The 24,613-nt window shown below is 44.1% G+C and overlaps 2 protein-coding genes across 4 annotated transcripts in view; one reads left to right on the plus strand and one right to left on the minus strand.

Moving 5' to 3' along the window:
* The window catches only part of raraa (retinoic acid receptor, alpha a), a 140,451-nt gene extending 124,301 nt beyond the window's left edge, over positions 1-16,150 (minus strand). For 2 of the 3 annotated variants that reach the window (XM_010894513.3, XM_010894512.3), the window contains exon 1: positions 15,910-16,150. The gene's annotated coding sequence lies outside the window, so the exon portion shown is untranslated. Of the gene's footprint in view, positions 1-331; positions 440-15,909 lie in introns of those variants that run through there. The other variant, XM_020046776.2, reaches the window with a different exon arrangement.
* Positions 16,151-22,985: 6,835 nt separating this feature from the next.
* On the plus strand, positions 22,986-24,044 carry LOC114839371 (TATA-binding protein-associated factor 2N-like). Its single transcript, XM_029120064.2, has one exon. It carries the CDS (start codon positions 22,986-22,988, stop codon positions 24,042-24,044), a length of 1,059 nt encoding a protein of 352 aa, XP_028975897.2.
* The last annotated feature ends 569 nt before the right edge of the window (positions 24,045-24,613 follow it).

Here is a 24,613-nt window from a genome sequence, read left to right on the forward strand (position 1 = left end):
TGGTGACGTAATGTGCTGAGATTGATGGACAGGGAGACATCTTTGAAGACAGTCTTAACAGTATAGCATTAACGTGACCTTCACCATGACAGCTCATGGCAGCACAGAGGAGAACAAGGCAGAGGAAAAACCAGCTAACAGACCCTGATGTCCCAAACTGAACTCAAACAAATCAACCACAAAACCCCCTAATATAAACAGTGTCACGCAACTAGAAAGACTCCAAAACGCACAAAAACTAATGAGTGCTCGGTAACGCGTAGATACCAGGAAGGATCCTGTCAGTGTCCGATCACTTCAAGTTTTACAGGGCCGACAAATGCTGGCTTACCCCAAAAACGTCAATCCGCCCTGCGTTTTGGCAGGGCAAATCTCCCAGTCAATCGATTGCAGCTCCTCAGCTCCGGCTAGGGAGAGGAAACCCTCAAACGGGGAGCTTTGGTCCTTATCCACATGCTGCAGCTTCCCTCAGTCCATCTCAGTGCAGTGTGCCAGTCCCTCACTCACACAAGTCTCTCTCCCCCCTCTCTCCCCTTCTCCCTCTCTCTGGGTAATCTCTCCTTCCACCAGATTGGGCTCTCTCCCCCCCTCCTGACATCATGTGAAAGTGGTAGAAAAAAAGAAGAAGAGTTTTTGTGTGTGCGCGCGTGTGTGTGTGTGTGTGTGTGTGTATTCTTATTACCTAATATCTCTGAGGTCACGGTGTGGATGGCTGCAACTCAATTACAGCAATGTGAATCAGGTGGCGAAGGCAAGAAATTCCCCTCAGCGTGACAAGGGACAAAGATGTCTTCACCCAGTGGTTGTAAGGTGAAGGCAACTTGGTGTATATTTCCATCATCTCGGCCCGGACAAAACAATAACTTGGGGATGAATGTGGGGTATTAATCAAAGACAGACCTAAGGACAATTGCAGAGAGTCACTCAGAATCTCGGCAGACACAAGACGGTCATATACAGGTCAGACAGGACGCTTACACGCGGTTTGCAAGGTTGCGTCTAATTTAGTTATACTAAAGTAATGAGTATTTCCCAGAGAGTTCCACCAAAAATGCTAACTGTAACAGTAACATGACAATTACAGTACGTACTTGATGAATATCAGATGTTCAGGGGTTGTACTTAAACAGAAGCAACTTTTATTGCCGCACTGAATATCTAAAAATATTTATTAATGTCTGAGTACCCATCACGTTAATGGAGTCTAAGAACAACAAGAACATTTTTGACAGCAGCTAAAGTAAATATCAACTGAAAACCTCACATTTAACTTGATATTCTGTTTACTTCCACTCACATAATGGTGTTGACCATACTACTTGTATTTAACCAAAGCATAAATTGGAGAGGGAAGAAAGACTTTGAAAACGCCTATCTCAAAAACGCCTATCTCAAAAATGTCTATCTCAAAAAGGCTATTTGAAAGATTCTGAGGAAGATGACTGTGTGAACTAGTCAATATGCAGTCTATAAAAGGATGAGCTGAGAAATACCATTCATAAAATATACACCCACACCATTACGACACAGAAAATGTGCTTTTTAACATACTTAAAATATAAGTGAAATGGTTTTCCTTCCACATTTGTTTTTGTAATTCTAGGTCATTTTCCATAGATATCTGGAAACACTAAACATTTTCTTTAGTAATTGCGGCCAAGGTAAATTTTAAAAAACAGAAAAATGGTCCCATAAATATAAGCATCAGTCCTTGCTAATTCTAAACAGAATGCAGTAGCCGGTCACTACTAGATAACACATCATTGGCAATGAAAGGAGTAAGAGTGTCTCTCCGCTCCACTCTTTCTTGAATCCTGTGTCTCTCCGCTCCACTCTCTCTGGTATCCTGTGTCTCTCCGCTCCACTCTCTCTGGTATCCTGTGTCTCTCCGCTCCACTCTCTCTTGAATCCTGTGTCTCTCCGCTCCGCTCTCTCTGGTATCCTGTGTCTCTCCGCTCCGCTCTCTCTGGTATCCTGTATCTCTCCGCTCCACTCTCTCTTGAATCCTGTATCTCTCCGCTCCACTCTCTCTGGTATCCTGTGTCTCTCCGCTCCGCTCTCTCTGCTATCCTGTGTCTCTCCGCTCCACTCTCTCTGGAATCCTGTGTCTCTCCGCTCCACTCTCTCTGGTATCCTGTGTCTCTCCGCTCCACTCTCTCTGGTATCCTGTGTCTCTCCGCTCCACTCTCTCTGGTATCCTGTGTCTCTCCGCTCCACTCTCTCTGCTATCCTGTGTCTCTCCGCTACACTCTCTCTGCTATCCTGTGTCTCTCCGCTACACTCTCTCTGCTATCCTGTGTCTCCAATCTGACAATCGGTTGCCCCGCGCGAGGGCCTCGTGTGTCCTCTGACCTATCCCACTGCAGTGCTCGCTTCCTGTTTGCGGGTCGGATCTGAGGGGGAGTTTTGCTCCTGGTGCAGCCCTCTGTTTGTAATGGCTGGACTATTGCTGATCCACTAGGAATCATCGTAGCTTCATCGTGCTGGACGCATGTGTTGCGGGGGGGCGTGAGCCTCTGGGCCAACACTGATGAGAACAGACAGGAGTAGCCTGGGGTAATCACGTCTTTATCCTTGCCGATGGAGAGCACACGCTCGCTGATGCTAACCCCTTAAGTCACACCAACAGAGGGGCCGGCCCCGGACGGCTGACACATACGTCTGCTTTTCCCGATGGCACCTGAAAGCTGTGACGGCGCTATGCTCGCTAAAACCCCGCTACAAGCGTGGTTCTGGCCCCACCTGGAAGGGACCTTGTTCCTCAACAGGAGGCCCTGAGTCAGCGATAGATGCTCCCTGCCGCACTGGGGCGTGAGACATGAACGTGTAAATAAATGAGTGGGGTGGGGGGGCTCGGGGTTATGATAGCCTTCTTCTCATCGGGGGGGGGGGGGGTCGTGTGGAAATGGCAGCCCTGCGGCGAGAGTCACGAGCGGACGTTTGACAGACAAGACGCGTTGTTTTAAGCAGAGCCGCAAGACACGGAATACGCCCACCCCCGGGCCACGTACCCCACCACGCCCTACAGGACGAGTCCGGGCCAAGGCCTCAGACAAATGTTGTCCTAAAAACCCTTCAAAACAAACAAAGGGGGTTGGGGGGGGGGGGGGGGTTCACACCAAGAGCACTCCTGTGAAACCACAGACCACAAAGATCCGGGACCAGCAGGGCAGAGGCACAGCTCGCTGAAACAGAACAGCTGATACTCTGTGAGAATGAGACGGAATGTTCAGAATATAAACAAGTGGGAATAGAGATGTTTCTGATTTACAGCGATCCCGCTCCCTTTACTTTCATTAAGTAAAAATGTCCGTATCGATCATGACGGTATGGAATGAAGTTTCACCAGATATTTCTCAAGTTGGTATTGCAGCCCCATGTGGGGTCGTCTGGTTTGAAAACGGGCAAAATACATCAATGGAAAAAAGGGCGCATTTCTTTGAACCAGGGCTGCATGACGTTGTAATAAACAGAGCGGTTTCTGTTTCATTCCAACAAATGTGTCTCTAAGTAATAAAGCTTTAAGCTACAGCATATTTGCACCCAATTTCTGAAAGATAAGACTCTCAAAAACATGCATGTGCATTCTGTTTATTCAAGTGGACCAGAACACTCAGTAAATCAGCCTGGGAGAAAATAAAAGTATCAATCAAGATGTTTTTCCTGCTTTGAAGATCATAAAGAATTAGAACCCGATGATTGTATTTGATGTAGTTTTCCTGAACTTCATCTCAATATTGAAAACTTACTTTTTTCTATTAAAGAGCCTTTAATGCAAACTTTAAAAAATACACAGTATTATATTAACTGAACAGAAGACAATTATTTTTCAATAAATGTTTTTATTAAAACCATTATCTTGCTGCCACCACTATAACAAATAAATATCTAAAGAAGTTATGTCCTTTAACATTACATTAAATACGAAGTATCCTAATGTCAGACAGTGACTCCAGGACAGCGCTCCCGGCCAGTCTGTCCCGCAGAGAAGACGACAATAATTACACCAACAAAACAAACATAGTGCTCCATTCAGCTCCCGTATAACTGGTGTGTGGGCTGGAAATTCAATCTAGCAAATACGTATTGTTGACATTTAGTGGCACAGAAAGTTAATGAAGAGATAGTAAACCATTTATTGACCAAATCCCTTGTGCCATTACATTCTATGACTTTGTACTGGGACTCAAGCCTTCAGCTGCACTGACTCAGCTCAGGCTCAAGCACTTGGTACTCGACCTCTATATTGAATGACTCGACTACATCGCCATAAGAAAAGTACTCACATAGGGAGGGGAAAACATCTGAAATCTTACCTTTCTAAAGAGCACTTAAAATAACTACAGCCAGCTCCTCTGTCGCCTTTGTGAACTAAACACTTGCTACGTTTATTATGTTTATTGCCTTCTTTACGCAGTTTTGCTGATAACCAATTCATTGAGTAGAGTGGACTTACTACTACCGAGTCGTGTGGTAGTTCCACCTAGCTTCTTAAAATGCATACAATACATTATGTACGTTAGTGGATAAGAGCGTCTGCTAAATGACTAAAATGGAAAAACGTGCTACTCCTTCTCCCTCTCCCTTTCAAATGCTAATGAGGAAAACTATTAGGGTTTTTACCGGCCTGGTTGGAAATGATTTAGGACAACACTGGCGGCCTCTGCTTTTGTTTGGCTCTGTTTCTGTTTCGATTTTATTTGGAGGGAGAACAATGGCGGGGTGGATCGTAGATCACCATGATAATTATTCAATTAGCATCTCTTCGCCACCTGTACAGCAACAACAAACATTCCTGGCCTTGGGGTGTTGCTAGACAATGACCACTGCCATGCCAGGATCCCAAAGGCCCATGTCTGCATTCACTGGTCAATATCCTGATTAATTACATAATTACCGAAAACACTCGTCTGATGACAGGTTTGACAGAGGCCATCGCGGAGAAGCTGCCGCAGTGATATTTACGAGGGGCATTGAGAAAGTAAACAGCGCTAGGTTTTTAAACATACGTTTGCCCTTTACTGTTCGTCACTTGTCACGGACAAAGGAACGGAGAGAGGAATTGATGCTGACCTTGAAGGAAATGGCCGATCAATCCCTGACGGCTGTTCAAAAGTGCTGAATGCACAGCAAACGCTGCCATTGTTTTGGCACACAGTGCCATTGTTTTAAAACGGGAGCCTGGATGGTTATTGATGCCCATTTGTATTGACGGTGTGTCAGTGGCAAAATACATCATAGATGAAGAGGCCAAAAATGGCAGCATCTAGATGACCTACCTTCGAATGACTTGACCCCTCCAGGAAACTTTGTGCAGGGCTGACTTGCAGTGAGTCAGTCTGTAAGCAGAAAACCGCACACCAAGACTGTGAATTCCAACACTTCAGATCTCAATCTCGGCGCTAAGAAAAACTCCACAGAATGGAACAAAATAAAAGTCCTCTTCAAATATTCATGAGCCGTGGCATTTCCAAAAACTTCATCAAGCTTTGTAATCTTAAACTGCTTGGGCTGCATAAGACAGTGTGTGTGTATGTGTGTGTTTGTGTGTGTGTGTGTGTGTGGGGGGGGCTTATCTCAAAGACTTCCTCTTAACAACTGCCTGGTGCGGAACAGCCACAAAGTTTCTAGATATTTTAAAGTACATTTTGAGCTTCACCACTAGACAATAATCTCCTTTTCATAGAAACTGCTCCCCCACCCTTCACACTTCTTTGCTACTTGGAACAGATTCTTAAAAGCATCTGAAAAGATAGTAGCACTAAAATTAGAGTATAATCCAGGCAATCCCGTGAGGCCAAGGTGAAAGAAGATTTGACAAGCCTTGATGTAGCAGCATCCTTTGATTGTGAAGAGGGTATAAGGGTTAGTAGTGCGAAATAGGTCAATACGTCTCATACTGAACAATGAAGTGGGGGAACACCTGAACACATAATCTGAACACCTGAGAATGAGAATTTGGCAGCGTGTGAAAAGGACTTCTGTTACGGCATTGACCCGCTCACCTGCACCACACCATTCAACTGTGTTGTGCCTTTTCAATCGACACTTACTATTTACATCCAGAAGACTTGACAGCAGAGAGCTGTTTGGTTTTGGTTTCACAGAATCTAGGGCATGGTGGTGGTGTATTGTGTAGTTAGGGCTAGGCTCTGGAGGACGGATTTTATCAAACTAGCTCAGGCATAGAGCCAGCTGTAGACATTATCAGGTGAATTTTCAAAAGAACAAAAGCAGCCATACTGCTGGCAAAAAGAAGGAAAAAAAAGTGGCAGTGTGGACAGAATCCAAATAAGTGTAATGATGGGCGCGGCAGACCAGAGGGGATCCAAACACAGAGCGTAAACTTTAATGATAGATCCTTCAAGCAAAAACAGGGCCCGCAGAAAGGCCGGGTACACAAAGAGCATACAACAGAAAACAAGGCAAAAGACCCGAGGGCAGTCCCAAATATCCAGGAGGACACAATAATACAAAATGCCAGGAAGAGTACCATAAGGAGTTTGTGGAACAGAATGCTCCTAACACAGGCTACCGCTTAAACAATAACTCACAAAGGACAGCCGGCGAGAACTCCCACTAAATATCCCCCAAACTTTACACAGGTGTGAACAATAACGGAGAGTGGCTGATGTGACGTCAGCCGGGGCGCGTTCAGAGGCGAACAAGGTGCAGGTGAGTGGCAGGTTGCAGAAACGTCCCGATACAGGAGGACCACGAGCAGCATGGGACCTCACAATAAGACATTTCTTCACAACGCACCCCTCTTTCCTCATTCAGATTCGCAAAGATTATCTCCCAGATAATCTCCCACAGTTCCTCCATGACCTTATCTCCTTGGTCAAATCCACAGATAAAAAAAAAAGATTCAAGGTCGTAGATCAGACATTGGCCGGGGGAGGAGAGGATATCTGGCCAAACATTCTTGATATAATCGAGTGCCAAAGTTACTTCAGAAAGTACAAGGCCAAATAAGATATTTTTGTACAACAGAATTGAGAAAGAATCCAACAGTGCACTGTAAAACAAGACAGCACACATTTAGCTGGTATTTCTAAGTTGGAGCGAAGTACTTGAAGAGCATGGTCTAAGCCTGATGCAAGACCAAAGCACAGATAAAAGGGGATGGGGATAAGGGCACTAAGTTGACCTCTACGGGTCAATAGGTAATGCCTACATCTGGCATAACTAGGCCAGCTTCTAAACGAGAGCCATGGAGACCGCTTAGCCTGAAGAACCACGACCGCATTTCTACGTCAACCTCAACGCTAATGAAGACACACTGCAGGCAACCAGATGCCCAGTGTTTATAAGAGACAAAAATATTGGAATCCCTGAATGGAAAAACATGCCATGCTGGCATCAGCAGGCAGGAGCAATGAAATATTGCGTCAGTTTGACGATTTAATGACTGTGGTCTGGATCGTATCAGAAGTTTAAATACCTGCCAGAGTCAATAAAAAACACAGTATTTCATGCTTCATGAGTCCAGTTAAAATTCAATTTGGCTTGATAGGAAAACAATGCTGGGGGTGTGCGTGTGTTGTGGCGAACGCGCTAGCTATAACAATGTCGTAGCTGTCCAGATAAACCGATGTGAGACATCTGAATATAGACAATGCGGAGGTGGGGAGCGACAATGCCGAAATTCATCAGAGGGACGACAAAGGGCTGAGTGAGAAATATATTTGGCAAAGGCTTATCAGAGAACACCCCGCCCCTGGTGGTCCCTCCCACTGGGCATCTCGGAACAGTGTGTGGCCCGACGTGGCTGCTGCGCTGCGGGCGGATGGAGCAGGGTGAGTGGGCACTGCAGGCTGGGGTCCAATGGGGGATGAACGCACCCTGTCGTGAGATGTGGGACCCGCCAACGAGAACACTGAGAGGAACACGCTCACGCAAGAGAAATCCACCCTCATTAAATGAGAAGGCAGCAATAATTACACCAACAAAACAAACATAGTGCTCCATTCAGCTCCTGTTTTATAACTTGTGTTTGGGCTGAAAATTCCTCTGCGATTGCAATTATCAGGCGAACAAACAACACACGCAATGTGAGAACGCATTGATTTCAGAATTCCACTTTTTTTTATAGAGAATGTCCAGTTTGTCAAGCCCAGAGGAACTATTTAGTTTAAAGAAGCAATTCATTAGTTGCTTTTCAATTTGTTTGGCTGCAGATCAGATGGCTACACTGAACTTTAATACTGCACGGGTTACATAAAGACAGTGTGTTGACAGCAGGCTTCAGAACTGAAGTATGCCTATGAAACCATCACACCCTTTCACAACCTTAACAATCCTGCAGAACTCAGACTTCCTTATCATCAGGACTTGCTCTGCCAAACCATGCTCTTGACATTCCATAGGATTTCAGGGTTAGCTGAACAAGTTAATGTAAGCTACACAATGTAAGTCCCAAGTTGAACAGAGAAAGCATCTCAATATAAGTGGGAGAAGGGTAAAGTCATAGGCGTACTAAATAGTATTAAACCTTGTTTCCCGACATTACACTGTATAAAGTACATGTTCCAGAAAGGTTCATTGTTTCACCTGGGCTGGCAGTGCCCATTTCCACATCTTCCATTGAGGCCAAGCTTCACGTTGACATTTAAAAATGTTTGGATTGTGAAACTTGACTAACATATTTGTTCGCTCTTTGTTTCTGGAAAAACAACAACTCATTCAGCATTAACTGCGATAACTAAAGCTACAGATGGACTAAGATAGCCTTAGGTCCTTGGAGGGACCAGTGAGATGAAAAGGCAGAGAGGACTCTGACAAACCAGGAATGGCTGATGTGTGAGCTGTGTACAAAAGAAAAACACGTTCTGGAAATAGCCCTAGAACACAAAGCAGCGAGCCCCTCCTGGAACACGGTCAACACATTTCATACACGCAGGACGCCAAACAACCCGCTTGGGGTTTCCACGTTCGTTTTGATGAAAATGGGACTCCTCGAGAGAAAATAAGGCAATTTTTAACTCCCTCCCGCTCGCTTTGTCTCTGATAATGTGCCCAGTCAATGGACTGTGGGTCTATTCAACTGCAGGCAGCCCACAGCACAGTCATAAATAATGAAGGGCAACTCACACGAAAGCCTAATCACCATTGTGCTGTCACCCAGCAGAGAAGATTGCTTGTTTAATTTACTGCGCTGCATCTGTCTCAGTTCTGCCCAATTTAGTTTCGCAATTTCGATGAGTGAGTACTCCAGGTATTTATCAATATGCTTTTCCACCAATGCCATGAATCAATAAGAATGTAAATGCTAATGTTCTTTCTGCAGTGTGTGTGTGTGTTTCTAAGTGTGTGTGCATTTGCGTGTGTTACATGGAGAACACAATGTCTATGACAATAATCCACAGCTTGAGAAACAACCAACACTGGGTGTAAAGAACCTATCAACATTAAGGCCACAATAAATGGATCTGATTATTGGTCCATAGACACCGTTGTTCATTACATTACTCCGACGTTTGCATGCCTACATTTGCATATTCAAGGAACGTTTGCTGGTCATATGAATGGTAGATAGATGATTGATGAAACCATACAAAGTAATTGCTGATAACCACAAATCTACAAACAATGGTAACGGTGTGAAATGGCACTCAGAGATTGCTCTGTGGAAGCGTTCTCTCAAAGCCTGGGTGGGATACCATACTTCCAACCACACCATGCAGGCTGATGGCATTACACACTATCAGGAGACACTGCATGACTATTTGCGTCACTCAAAGCGGTTTCTCGTCATTGACCATTGACGCTCGATCGTTGCGGTTCCAGTTTAGGCCTGCACCCACTCAAAGCTGGTCCGAATTTTGTCCTTTAGCATGGCGGTCCCGGGTCATTTGGGGCTTCGTTTTTTTTACTCCGCTTGGAATGCTAGCCCCGGATTCTCCTCGGCTAGGGAACAATATAAGCCTCTGTAGCGGGCGAGGCGTGACAGACCTAGAGAGCTGAGATGTCTTCCCCTGCATGGCTCGGCTGTGTTGACAGACCAGAGAGACAGCGGGAGCAGCCACTCGCTACAGGGGCTTGGCTGAAGTAAGCAGAGCAGAGCACACAATATGATAACGACGCGACGAGCTGAGCTCCTCATTTTGCCCCACAACAGAGGCGGCGGCGGCATTCATCAGCTCTGTTCTGGACCATTATCCTCCCGTTCATACAGACCTGCCTCATCTAATGTGCGGGGAAGCAGCGGGCGAGATGCCGCTGTTTACACCCACCCCGGCGCCTGCCGACGCAGCAGAACCGCCGTTCAACGGGGACCAGTGTTCCGAAAAGGCCCCAGGTACCCTGTCGACGGCTCTGCCAGTAAGAGTGACGCTACTCGACTGGGCCACGGGTACTAAGGATTTCTCGGTGAACACACTGAAGACGCACAAACGGGAATGCACGTCAGATACACTTGTGGTCGGTCGGGAGCACGGTTTCCACGGGGAGAAAACAATTCTGCTGAAGTGACACTAGCGAGTCACCAAGCTAGATGTTGGCGGGAGGGGGTTAAGTCCTCATCCGGACTCTACAGCAGAGCTGCTCTAACAAGAATATTAACGGCATGTCCCTGGGTGCTGACAGAGAGAGAGGGAGAGAGACCAAGGGTTGGGGTGGTTGGTCAGTGAATCTGATTTCCAATGACAGTGTGCTTAAGATTCCTGATTCAATGGACGACCATATCATCTGTCAACGTTAATGGCATTGTCCGGAGGGGGAAATGAAGGAAAATGGAATGGAAGCCATTCATTAGGAAAGGGGCAGGAGGGCCCAGAGTTTCTTGTCTAGCCCTGCTGATAGCCACCCCAGGAAAATAAATATACACACAGCCCATTATTTATGTGGGCATTTCCGAGGTGGCAGGCCAGTCACGATTAAAGGTTGGTTCTCATGCTACAGAGATAATATCAGATCAGCTGCAGGGACTGGAGAGGGGCCTTCTTTAGTGTTGTACAACTATCAGGGGCTGTCCCTGGAAATGAAGAGGTTTCACTGCCTGTCTGGACTGGACTGGCTGGGAGGAGAATGGGACTGGCTTTTTACAGCACTGGGGATGTACTCAGTGGAAGCAATTGATAGCATTGTTTTATGGAGGGGGGGATTAACTGACGACAATAGAGCCCTTTCACTGGAAATGTCAGCCGTCAAACTGAGGGACAGTCCGACTGGCCAAAAGAGGCTTCTATGAAAGCCAAGGTACAAAATGGATGTGGAGTTTATGAAATTGGATGACACTGCCACAGTGTCCCCATATAAATTGTGAAATGTTATAGGTCTCTCATGTGGTAAAAACGATTAGGCCAGCAGTGTGTAAGACACTGCCAGATCAATGTAAAATTTATCAAAAGAGACAGTATGAACTCAATAAATGCATAGATCTTATACTAGCCCAATCATTCAACCATCTGCTGTCTTCAAACAGATTTAGGAAATATTTATGCCCATTCTCACAGAGGTCTGACAAACAATTTAGGCAAGCCCAAGTTGACAGATCATAATCTCAATGTCTAAAGCAATGTTATTTTCAATCACGTTCAATAGAATAACCCAAATAACAGCCCACTGATCAGTGGTTTTAAGCTTCACCCTCATTTAACAGAAAAAAAAACCTGACCCAATTCTTCAGGCATATTAAACTGTTGCAGGACATAAAATATCATGATTATCCATTCTATTCTATTTTTCGTGATGAGATTATACAATAACTGATAATATTATGATCTCACCATAGCCTCCTAGCACTGCTTAGGTAATACAAAGAGTAGCCTTGATCTCTGAGGTCCCAATCTGGGTATAGGCATATTGGAATCGTAACTTTGGTGCCTTGCCACTTTAAGACTTGAATGAAACAGAGTTATTCTCTCACTCCGACCTAATTGCTCCTTCTTTCTCTCTCCTACATGAGCACGGGAGAGCTGTGCCCTCTGACACGTAAAGATTATTTAATACCATCAAAGCCATAAAGGGAGAAATAAAAGGAGATGATATGGGGGGGGGGTGACTTAACCCTTTCTTCGCACCCAGAGAGGACTAGGAGGACAGAGGAATAAACGGCGAACCGGGTGGAAACTGAGAATCAGTATGCGGGAGCTGGCCTGTCAAAGCGCCATCAACCAGGTTGACTAGAGCTCCCATATCCCTACATCACAGGGGCTTTACTTCCTTAATCTCCACTCCTCTCCCTCCCCTCCCCTGGTAGCGGCTCCCACCCTCCACCCCTCAGTCTTTTCCCACACTCGCCCCGTTCCCAAAGGCAGCTACTACGTCAGTGAGCAGGAGAGCCAAAACCACTATATAACGTTGCAATTTATTTTTTACTCATTCTGAAGAGTCTGGGGCCGGAGCCTGTTTCATTTAGGTCAAGGACGGGTTTTACTAGCCTTCACCGCACTATGTAGCTGCACTCCAACTTCTACCTTCCCAATGCGACTAGTGTTTCCCTGACACAGAAAGTTACAATAACTGACAAAGAAACAACTTCATCCAGCACAGAGAAACAAACATGTCTTTAGGAAAAACAACATCAGCGAGTCGGAAGGCTGACACCCCGCACAGCTCATTATAACAAACCCCCAAAAAGTCTGCCTCGTTGACATCTTCTTTCATAACAGGGAACCGAAGCCTCAGCTCCCAAAACCGCGGTTTCGCTCAGATCTGCACTCCTCACTCCTGGAATCAAAATGCACACACACAAACCCTGGCGTCTCAGCGAGCAGGCGGGCAGACTCGGTTGAGGTGCTTTCCCGTGCGACATCTCCGTGGGTAACCGGCCGACGCTGGGACCCGTTTCATCTGTCGAAACCAGACAAGTTCCTCCGAAATGGTCTTAGCCTTGGCAGGCAGCCAGCCTGCTCTGAACACAGGGGACGCTGGTCTGTGGCAGGGCAACATACATCATAGAGGGCCTTGACTAAACAAACATCTAATGTGTTGAGGTCGCCTATCTGGTTGACTCATTATACCAAACGTAGCTGTACTCTGTATCAGTGCAATCAGATAAATGAACATTTCCACTTACCCTTCAATCACACCACATTTCTAGCAGAATTTACAACACCCTTGTTAGGATGAGAGCAAATTCATAGATAGGCCAGCTATTTTGATGAATATCAATTCACTGAAATCATATCTGAACCTTTTCTAATACTGACTATCATAGTGTCAGTAAAATAACCCTTGTAGGGGGAATAATTGGTGTTCTCCAACACAAACTGAAACAAAGAATTAGCAACTTTTTGTGATGCTATTCTCATGTCCTCCAGAAACAAAACACTCTCCCACCATCCTCCAATAACCCATCTCACTTCATCTGGCAAAATAATTTGTTACAAGTGGGGGTGGGGGGGAGAAAACGTCAGCCAACGTGAGAACAAATTTGCTAGGAGCCGTTGAGTCACCGTCATGTTTTTCAGAGAGAGAAGTCAAAAAGCGTTTTCCTTTCCAGTGTCACACTTGACTTTATCATTCTGAAGAGGAAGGAGAAGGAGGGGGTCCCATCTGACTTCAGACGGAGTACGGTGAGGCGGCGCTGTGAGTGAGCCATCGTCTCCATTGTGATGACACATTTACTGCCATGTGAAACCAAGTCGTGTGAGCTTCTAACTGGCATCTCGCATAAGAAGGAAGCCAACTTCCTGTAGAAGAGGCAGGTCGCTCGGGTTTGAAGTCAAGAAAAAAAAAACGCATACCAAAAAAAGTACAACACTAGTCTATCCAATTAAGTTTTCTGCATTCATAACCCTTAGAATATGCAGTCTGCTAACAATAGCAAGCCTGCACTAATTCAAGTTTCTGACAAGATGAAAACCTTGACAGGAGTGGCCTGCACGGCTGAAGTCGGTGTACCAACCACATCGCTGTTACTGCTTCCTTTTGGGTCTACTCTCGTATGTGTACACATCTCAGATCCTCTAGCCCTCGAAGGGGCACAGGCAAAACCCAAGGACAACTGGACTTTTGAAAGGGCACCAGACCAGTGAATAAATCCTTCATGTGGGGTTCATTCTGAATCATGAGTTGATGACACATCAGCTTTAACCTCTATCATTGTTTCATTTTCAACCAAACTGAAGAAACGAAAGTCAAGGGCAGGTAATATTAAACATATTGGCTGTGGGACCGCGTTCAAGGGACATCTCTTTGCAACAGCTAAATATCAGTAGCTTTTTCTCCATATCCTGAAATTCGCATGCCAACCATCTCAATCAGTTCCACAGGAATATGCATTAATGTACTTTAGAGCAGTTTGTCTAGCAGTGTGCCCTGTTGAGGGTTTTTCCCCAGCCACATGCAATGAAACAATTCCAACAATCATCCTAAGGTATCAAATATTTTCACAACGATTAACTTCATACTTTGCTATTTTGTGTTTGACCCAGGCATCTAGCCTGGGCCTATCGTATAACAGTATATCTCTGGGTAGAGACCACTATAGTTTTAGTGGTAGGTGTTACCCTATGGCCTGGTTAGGTTACAGCAGACTAGGCTCTTTCTAGCTTTGGCTACGGCAGAACATGTAACTGTGAATCACACCAAGAAGAGAGGTGACAGGCTGGGAAAAATCCTCAGACACCAAATTTCCCACTCAGTAATAAAGCCTCTAATGCATCATGCTCTGAATGTCACAGGTTTTCTGCAGAAAAGGGCACTATTACTTTTACTTTACTTTTACTACAAGAAATATACCGGAGTAGTTTGACGTGAACACCAAGCAGTCAATCAGGGCACTGGAGGAATCTATGAAGTCAGTGAATCATCAATCATCCACCAAAAGATATTGCGCTGATTAGGCTAACTCATAATCATACTAAAAAATTGTACTTTCTGTTATTGCAGATCTACACAGAAAAACAATTAGGTAAGCAGTATAGGGACATAATTTCCTAATTTGTATGTCAGCACATTATTTTAGATAGTTATGTGTCAACATTCAACTGGTAATTTGAAACCTTGAATTAACTGTTGTTAAGAGATCTTACGATATGATCTCAGATGACCTTTAAAAAAACATTTCAAAATGCAATAAATTAGTAATAATTCCATGTCAATCCAAGTCAGTCCACATTTAAAGATACAGATTTTTGTTAGTATGTTCAATCTATCAAAAACCTGACAATTTCATGTAGGATTCATAATGCTTCTTATTAACATGCCAATATTTATACTTATACTACACTTTGGAGAATACATTATAGACACAATCACATTCATTTATATTTTCTTGTCAATTCTGTAGACTTTATTTTGAATGGATCTATTATCTCCGTAGGCAACAAATCAGCCTATAAAAGTTGACTGTCAAGGGGGAAATCATATTGGGCCAATTCAAAGATTACAATGGACTTTTACTAGACCACATGTTGTCACAATGTTTATTATCATGTTATAGTCTACTGTGACATTTCATTTGGTCATATGTTCCACCGAGCAGGCTGCAAAAATAGTAATATCATATCAAACAAATTGGTTCAGTTATTAAAGATTTCTACAGATTAATTCACATTCCATTGTCTTCACGTTCCTAGGTCGCGCTGAAGAATTGTGAGTAGAAGATGTTGGTTGTTCCGGTAAGCGAAAGAAAAATAGCACACAAATTGTACACACAGAACTGTTTTGTTTACCAATTACATACACCATCGTGCTTACGTAAGAACATACCTGTCAAGAATGAGATTCATAACATTTTAAACCCGCTGAGTTGACATTCACAACGACGAATTTTTATAACGTTCATGCACATAAGCTGACAATGCATGGCCCAATTGAAAATAAAAAAACGTCCTTGTGCAGTAAGTAGTCCAATTCCAGGACATTCAGTGTGAACAAATGTTAATTTTGATCTAGACCGCAAGCTGTCAAACATTGACAAGGTTACGCTACCTCCAATGACAAGTGTACATCAAATACCTTGGACCTGTTGACTCCTCCTACTGATTCCGTGGTTGGTGGAAGTTGCGCCCCAAATAATTGTTTTGATACTCTCCAAAGTTGCTACCTGTAAAACATTTAGCAACAGTGTATAACAACGGGTATCGAGGCAAACTACCCTCCGGCAATTCGTTGGTGAGAGGCGGTAAACGTCTTTCAGTGAGCAGAGAAGTTGAGTCAGAGCACTGCTTTCGCAGCGGCAGCCATTGAGGTCACGTGCTGCGACTGTGAAATCCAACACCACCCACTTTCCCCGCCCATACTCCTTGTATGGGATGGTTATCTCAAAGGGGATGAGCATTCTGCACACTTGATGTTATCACGAATTGTATCTTTGAATTTATAACATATTAAAATATTAACGTTATTAAAATTAATTTGAATCATAAGCAAATGTCAGATGATTATATTTGCTAATATGTATGATATGGTGTTGGTATATATAAAAATAAACAGTTTGCTTAAATGTATCATACTTAGAACATTATATTTTATGCATGTATTGTCTTGGCAGTAACATTTTTATTACAACAGTAAGACCTCAGTTAGTGTTGGCATGGTATGCCTTAACTCTAATCGTAAAAATATTGTATTGTAATTGAATTGGGTTGGCTATGCTGTATTGAGAGTCTGCTGAGAATTATTTGTTGTGTAAACAGTGAAGGGAGAGATCCCCCCCCCTCCCCCTTATTACAACCCACTTCAAAGTTGACTACATGATCTCTTTCCCTGTAAGCTTTGAATGGAGGGCAGCTTCATCGCTCGCCGTCTTTCCCGAGAAAGTGTTTTTCCACCAATGCCCCTGAGGCTGCTGCTAAAATGCCGTGAGTGGCACTGAGTTGTGTCAACGGTTCGACATCAGCACACAAGTGAGGAATGCAGTGCTGGAGGTGACGCAGGACTCTTATATGTGAGGAGTTTTCATGGTTGCTGTCGGTGACTGATCTGTCCTTGCTCTGTGGGTTTCGGAAGTTTAAAACCAATAGGAATGAGAGTCTTTGCAGAAATGACAGATATTAATTTAAAAAAAGATAAAACTAGCATCCCTTTTGTATCTGCTCTACACAGTTCCATTTCACACTCCCAGAAGACCAGACTTCCCAGCAAGACCGTGTGACATCATCAGATATTTTCAGTGTAATGGTAAATATATAATTAAAAAAATATTTATTGTGTTTATCTGACTCATTTGGATCAGACTTAAGGCATTCATGTCTTGCACTACATATGCAGTTTTTTAAGAAGAGCAATAGCTTCAGGTGGACACACAGCAAGTCACTTCAACATTCATAGTACAACAACTGTTTGAGCTATAAACGCTGATGTTACTTTTCCTAAAGGGGTCTAGGGAAAACATGTACAATCTCTGTTGTGAAACCAACTCTGCATACTCTCACTTTTGACAAACTGAGTTATCCTCAGTGCAACTTGGGTCAGTCAACAGAGCAGGGGTTGTTAACTGTCTTTTGTAGGCCAACTTGTCTTGATAGAAAGTTACAGAAGCAAGCTGAGTAAAATTACTCTAATAAAATATCTTCTGAAACAATATATTTCACCGTTCTTAAATAAAATGTCATATTTTGTAATACCTCAGAAGATTGCATATACAATATACAGTACAATGGTACAATACAATAGTACAAAAACAGTTTTATATAATTCCTTATGCTAACTCAGAATTAATTTCAAATTTAAAGGGCACTAGCCCCTTACGTTTCCAAACTGAATTTAAACAATAACATGACTAGTTTACTCCTCGTCTTCCCTTACTGAACGGGACAGGAATAGTACTTCCAAGTCCAGGGAGGGGGATTGTACAGCATGTGTCTAAAGCGAGTAGGAGGAGACTACAAATCGATGTAAACTGATAGATGGACCGGCAAGAAAGCTTATATGGGGAATATCTTTTGAAAGAAATATTTGAAATATTGACATAAGACATTGTATTTGTTTTCTGGTAATTTATGCTGGTATTTTTGCTGTAAGTAGAGTCAAAACATTACATATGGCCCTTATAAAGAAAAAGTGACATCAGGGGTTTTTAAAGGAATACCAACTAATCAAGGCAAAGTGTGGCCAATCAAAAAAAAATCTGTCTGTCAGTTAAGAAGATCTTAATATAAGACAATAAACCTGATTTCTGTAACTGGCATTATTGACTGAAATAGTAGTAGAGTAGTAGTAGAGTCATAATCCCCACAAAACCTTGCAGTAAAACAGGAAGTGACTCTTTGCATTCTTCCATCATTCATTTCTTCCATAGGGATTTTTAGATCCACTTGAAATAAGGATGGTGTTTCATGTCGGCATACACCATTAGCCATTTTAATAACTGTAAATATCTATGGAACAAGTTTACTTTTATCAATATTGCTTAAATGTAAGTGCTTTTTTGTAAAGCTAATTGAAGCACATATACTGACAAACATCCCCCTATCCTCACAGGATTTACATGATTAAATGTATATGAAAATGGACTGATATTAGGTGAAACAATGAAACGAATATACAGTATATTTAAGTCATTTGGGATAAATTCATATCTAGAGCAGTTTACAATATTCAGAGCATATATTTTCATACTTTTTGTACTAACCCCCACAGGGGAATTGAACAGAAAGAACCTTGAAAGCCATACTCTACCAACTGAAGTAAATTGGATATATTCATAGTAATAGTTTAGGGGATTAATATTCTTGTCCATTGAAGATGTTGACCTCACACTGTCAAAACAGAGAGTATCACAGACTTGGTCCCATTACACAGGATTCTGCCAGGCAAAATTGGGCCCTGGCGTGACATCCTTTGGTGCACAGATGCAGAGTAGACTATAGCACTTGCCTGCCGACAGACTTCACTCTGTTGGCAGCCCTAGCCGCTGTTTCCTCAGCATACCTCTAGGTTTGGTTGGAAGGCCCCCAGGGTCTGCATACAGCTGCATCCTGAATGTGAAGTCAGGTTTGCCGTCTCATATTAGTGAGAGTGCTGTGCTGTATCTCAATGGACCAACTGTACTGTACAGGTCTAAATTCTCTGAAGTTCAATGTGTGGCCATAAGGAAGAGATGTTAAACGGAGTACAGTGCGGTGACATGTCATGTCGTGTGTTATGCTTGCTTTGCGTAATCCACATCACACAAATAAAAAGAAGATAAAAATGGTTCAGGTACGTCAAGAAGAGCACAGTGGTATATTGGGTACATGTTTCATGTTTTGTGCTCTACTATACTCAGGGGGATTTCTAAGGTTTGACATGGTTGAGAGCTCAAATGTTGCAAATTTGTACCAATTCCATGTAAGGCCTCGCACCTGATGTGACAAGAGATGATACCAGCAGCTGTAAGTGAAAAGCTGACTCTGTGATTCATGTATGTTCAGTAATATACTGGGTGCGTTTGGCCTACGTATTTGTCTTTGGTTGGCCTGACATTTTTGCTGACAGTCCCTGCGGTTGCATTCTTTGAAAGGGACGGCCTTTTTATTTCAGGTTTAGCCGCCATTCATCATTCACTCACCCATTTAGCTTCAGGAATAAGCCCCTTTTAGAGGTATGACATGCTTGGTGCTTAGAGAGGCTTCGTGGTGCCATCCTGAACACGGAATCCCTCCTGTAAATTGGATAGGTCAATACATTTGCTCCTTGCCTCTCCAGGCTCTTCCCATATTCTTATGCCGGGGAAGTGCCGGCGCTAGCAAAAATGGTCTCAAACACACCCTGACAACTCAGCCTTAGCAGCGTTTTAGCAAGGCACCCAGCAAGTAGGTGTTAAGAGTCCACTTTGCAATCTCCCGTAAATGCAGGGTGCCTATTAACTGGCCCACCGCCACTGCCTGGGGCTATTTCCAGTGGCGTGAAACACTAGCCAGGCTGATCAACGGCGCTTGCCACCACACTAGTCCCAGCCAGAGAGGGAGACTAAAGCGACACTGTAAAACCCAGGAAATCTCCCAGGTCCCCCAGAAGGCCAGACGACAAAGGCTGCCGGCCAAAGCGCCGTGTGACACGAAAAAGTGTCTCAGCGGTGATCAGGGATCAGACGTCGCCTCGTATTCGTCGCAATTTCAAAGGCAAAAATTATCTTTGATCAGCGCTCCAAGTTTGACACTTTACGAATACAGGCCCAGACACAGAGAGAGAAAGGGATGGAGTTAGAAGTGAAAGGAGGACTGTGCCAAGACTCTGTGGTCAATCAAGACCCACAGACTCCCTCGCCATTAATATCCCTCCGTCCCTGGAACCACTTATTTATTTCTCTAGCTCACTGCAGCCAACCATTCATCACTGTTACAGGTCCTTTATTAGCTTGTTGTTCATAGAGAGAGAACGGTGTCCTGGTGAAACCACTAGACAACAGGGCTTGTACCCACAATAGGGAATTAATTATCCTGTTACTATGGTCAGTGAAGGGGGCTCCGGAGTGACGCATTGGTCACAGTCTTGCAGAACAGCTTCAGGCAGGAGTTCAAATCCTGGTCGTGGCGTACCGACAGTGCCTGGGAGTCTCAGAGGGTGGGGCAATTGGCTCAGCTCCGCCCGAGTGGATGGGTGGGTCGTTGGATAGGGTTGTCTCGTCTCATTGTATTCTGTTAACTCATTGTGGCACCTACAAGCTAAATCTTGGTTATTAGCTAGAGAATGCACTCCCCTCCATGTGGGTAGGTTCCGGGACAATACTTCCTGGTCGAGCAAATAGATTTTTTGGGGATAAAAAGCAGAACCACTTGGTAAAATGAGCATCAAAGGACATATGTTTCCACCATCAACTCTCAGAAACCCACTAGGAGTTGCTGCAATGAGGCATAACCATCATCGCAAATTGGATATCACAAAATTGCAAGGGGAGAGAAACAGAGTAAGATTTTGATTAACAAAAAGGGGAGAAACGATGGCTAATGAAGGTATTTGAGTTGCTGAATATGTTAGTGTCACATGCAGTATGTTCATAAGGGCATGTTTTCACTGCTGTTGAAAGAAGACAACCTTTTCGCAACCCACTTCGGTTGTGAGAACTAGAGGAAACGAGAAGACGAGATTATTGCAGAAGCATGGAACTAGTTATTGTGGTCAAGAATCCTCCTTTGAACTGAAACGGCCATTAGAGGAGCAGTTTCACTTTCAACATGTTCACATAGGACACACACAAAATAATACATGCCTATCCCTATCTATCACCCCATCCATCTGTTCTCACCTGGAAAAAAATAAAACCATTATACAGTTGAATTTTCTTTTCTCCTTTTTTTCCCTCCCCATAAAAAATAGGATTTTTCAAAACCTTTGACAACCAAGCCTTTCACAGGATTTAGTCCATCTAAGAACATGTGGTAAGCCTTGTGGAATGTCTTAAATGATTCCCAGATGTGGTCCGCAGACAGGTTTAACCCTTTCTTTCCAGGCCGCAGCCGAAGAAAAAGTATATTAACAGGGCCTCCACGGGAGGTTTGAGGATTACTTAACTTTTTTTAAAACTGCAAAACGTTCATTCCCCATCTCTGTCAATTTCTGTCAAAGTATTGGAGCAATTTTGAGCCTGCTGAAGTGTGGCTGAATGTAGTTTGCTGTAAAGCTAAAGATGAGATACACTTACGCTGCATTACACAATTTTAAAGAATGTTGAAAAGCGCAGCTTTTTCCAGATGATTCAGCGAAAGAGTAGTGTTGACAAAGATTAGAAAAACACCTTTGCGGAGCGATAATGCCTTTTCCTGAAGGTTATTTTTCCCCGTTGTCTATTTGGAATGCCTTTTGGCTCTTTTATTGGCTTTGTTTCCTAAGCAACCTGTAACAAATCACATCTAGTGTTTTATCTGACCTATAACAACTTTGTGTTGTCATGAGGCCAATCCAATATGATATATTACAGGCAAAAAATTCAATATAAGGTTTAAGCTAAGTAGTATCAAATCATATATTTCCATTCAGCATATATAGCTAGATCAAAACAATACAGTTGCTTGTGCAGTTTGATTACAGACACTGTTATTGTTAATGTAATTCTGCCAAAGATGGCGGTTTTATGAGGTAGAAGTGGGAGGTAAGGACCAGCTCCACCACTCCGTGGGTGGAGACAGAACTGATTGATATCCTATGAGCAACAAACTCAAGTGACCCCATTCCTTGCCCCCCCTCCCCCTCTCTTCCCTCCCTCCCTGCCTCCCTTCTTGCCTCCGTGCTTCCCGGTCTCCCTCTCTCAGCCAACTATGAAGCTGTTGTCCAACACACCCGTCAGCCAGCCTCTGGACTGAAGCCCAATATACACAGTAATAACAGACAGGAAGGGCACATGCAGACAACACCGAAAAGTACAGGAAACACGTACTACTGACTGACTGACTGAATGACAGACTAACAAATTTACTAACTTCCTCTCTGAATGACCGACTGACTCACTGACTGACTGACCCTCCGAATGACCGACTCACTGACTGACTCCCTGACTGCCTCGCTGAATGACTGACTGACTCACTGAATGACTGACTTTCTGACTCACCGAATGACTGACTTTCTGACTTGCTGAATGAATGACTGACTCACTGACTGACTGAGGGAGAGCTGCTGATGGTGCTGCTTGGGCTCTTAAATGAAGGAGGGAAATAGAGAGAGAGAATGAAAGAGAGAGCTTAGCCTACTTCAGAAAAAAGAACATCCATATGAAGCTAGGGATTGCAATAGCATGCTGCTACTTTGTGCTCCACATGTGAATGCATCCCGGACTCCTTCTCCCCTTTGGTCCCCTCCCACAGCCTTCCCTAAGGAATGACCAGTGTTTCAGGGCTTTAAAACAAGAGAAATAACAGCCAGCGCTCCCTCAAATCTGCTTTGGTCTTATGGGGAGTCAACCTTATTTTACTCCTATAGGGAGTGATGCAGTGTTGCAATCAGCTGGCAGCATAACGTTCTCTGTATATCTCAGGTGACCCATTAGCAAACTTGGGATATTGGGCCTGTGCTGTTGTCCAGAGGGGATTTAGCTAAATTTTTGGATGGGACTTGAGAGCCTTTTATTTCCATATATATCTCTTCTTATTTCCATGATTTAAAATATACACATTTACATGGAAAGATCTTTTCGCAAGACTTCGTCAGAGGTGACCCTGACAGGTTACGGAGCTGACAGAGACATGACAGGTTACAGTGCTGACAGAGAGACGTCAGGTTACGATGCTGAAAGAGAGGCGTCAGGTTACGATGCTGACAGAGAGACGTCAGGTTACGATGCTGACAGAGACACGCCAAGTTATGATGCTGCCGATGAGATGAAAGGTTACGGCACTGACAGAGACACGCCAGGTTACAATGCTGACAGAAACACGGCAAGTTACGATGCTGACAGAGACACGTCAGGTTACGGTGCTGACAGAGACACGCCAGGTTACGATGCTGACAGAGAGACATCAGGTTACGATGCTGACAGAGACACGTCAGGTTACGGTGCTGACAGAGAGATGTCAGGTTACGGTGCTGACAGAGAGACGTCAGGTTACGGTGCTGACAGAGACACGTCAGGTTACGGTGCTGACAGAGAGACATCAGGTTACGATGCTGACAGAGACACGTCAGGTTACGGTGCTGACAGAGACACGTCAGGTTACGGTGCTGACAGAGAGACGTCAGGTTACGGTGCTGACAGAGACACGTCAGGTTACGGTGCTGACAGAGACACGCCAGGTTACGATGCTGACAGAGACACGTCGGGTTACGATGCTGACAGAGACACGTCAGGTTACAATGCTGACAGAAACACGACAGGTTACGATGCTGACAGAGACACGTCAGGTTACGGTGCTGACAGAGACACGTCAGGTTACGGTGCTGACAGAGACACGTCAGGTTACGATGCTGACAGAGAGACGTCAGGTTACAATGCTGACAGAAACACAACAGGTTACGATGCTGACAGAGACACGTCAGGTTACGGTGCTGACAGAGACACGTCAGGTTACGGTGCTGACAGAAACACGCCAGGTTACGATGCTGACAGAGACACGTCAGGTTACGATGCTGACAGAGACACGTCAGGTTACGGTGCTGACAGAGACACGTCAGGTTACGGTGCTGCCGATGAGACGACAGGTTATGGCGCTGACAATGAGATAACCGGCGAGCCGAGGTAGCTCAGTACAAATTTTAAACTACAGATGAAAATACACAAGGGTCTCTGTCATTAAGTTGCTCTGTCATCTCTCATCAATCCATTACAATTTGAAATACCATATTCCCAGTTACACAGGTGACTGCCTCTGTTCTACAGTCATTTCTAATTGACTTATCTCTGTAGAACATTTACCCTGCAGTGCAGGAAGCCATTTTGGATCATTGAGGGGCCAGTTCCCAACATGCCCCCTTTTACGCCAGCTTATCAGCGGAAACCCAGAGAATATGTCCCTTTAATTAGACCGCCCGTGAAAATAATGGTGCATTAATGACATTTCTATGAGGCCCAATGAGCTGGAACAACAGAGGCAATACTAAATCACAAATCAATTCCAACAAATGTAATTAAGGCTTAATTAGCCTCCAGGGTACTTCTAGATTCCAATGAGAGAGACGAAGAGAGAGAAGAGAGACGGAGGAAGAGTTGGGTGAAGGGGGAGGGGCCTTTGGAGAAGGTCCACTGGTTAATTGGAGAGAGGTGCAAAGCATGATGAAAATAACACAGTAACAGAAAACACAAAATAACACA

The sequence above is a fragment of the Esox lucius genome, chromosome 5, assembly GCF_011004845.1.
Source record: "Esox lucius isolate fEsoLuc1 chromosome 5, fEsoLuc1.pri, whole genome shotgun sequence".
NCBI classification, from domain to species: Eukaryota; Metazoa; Chordata; class Actinopteri; order Esociformes; family Esocidae; genus Esox; species Esox lucius.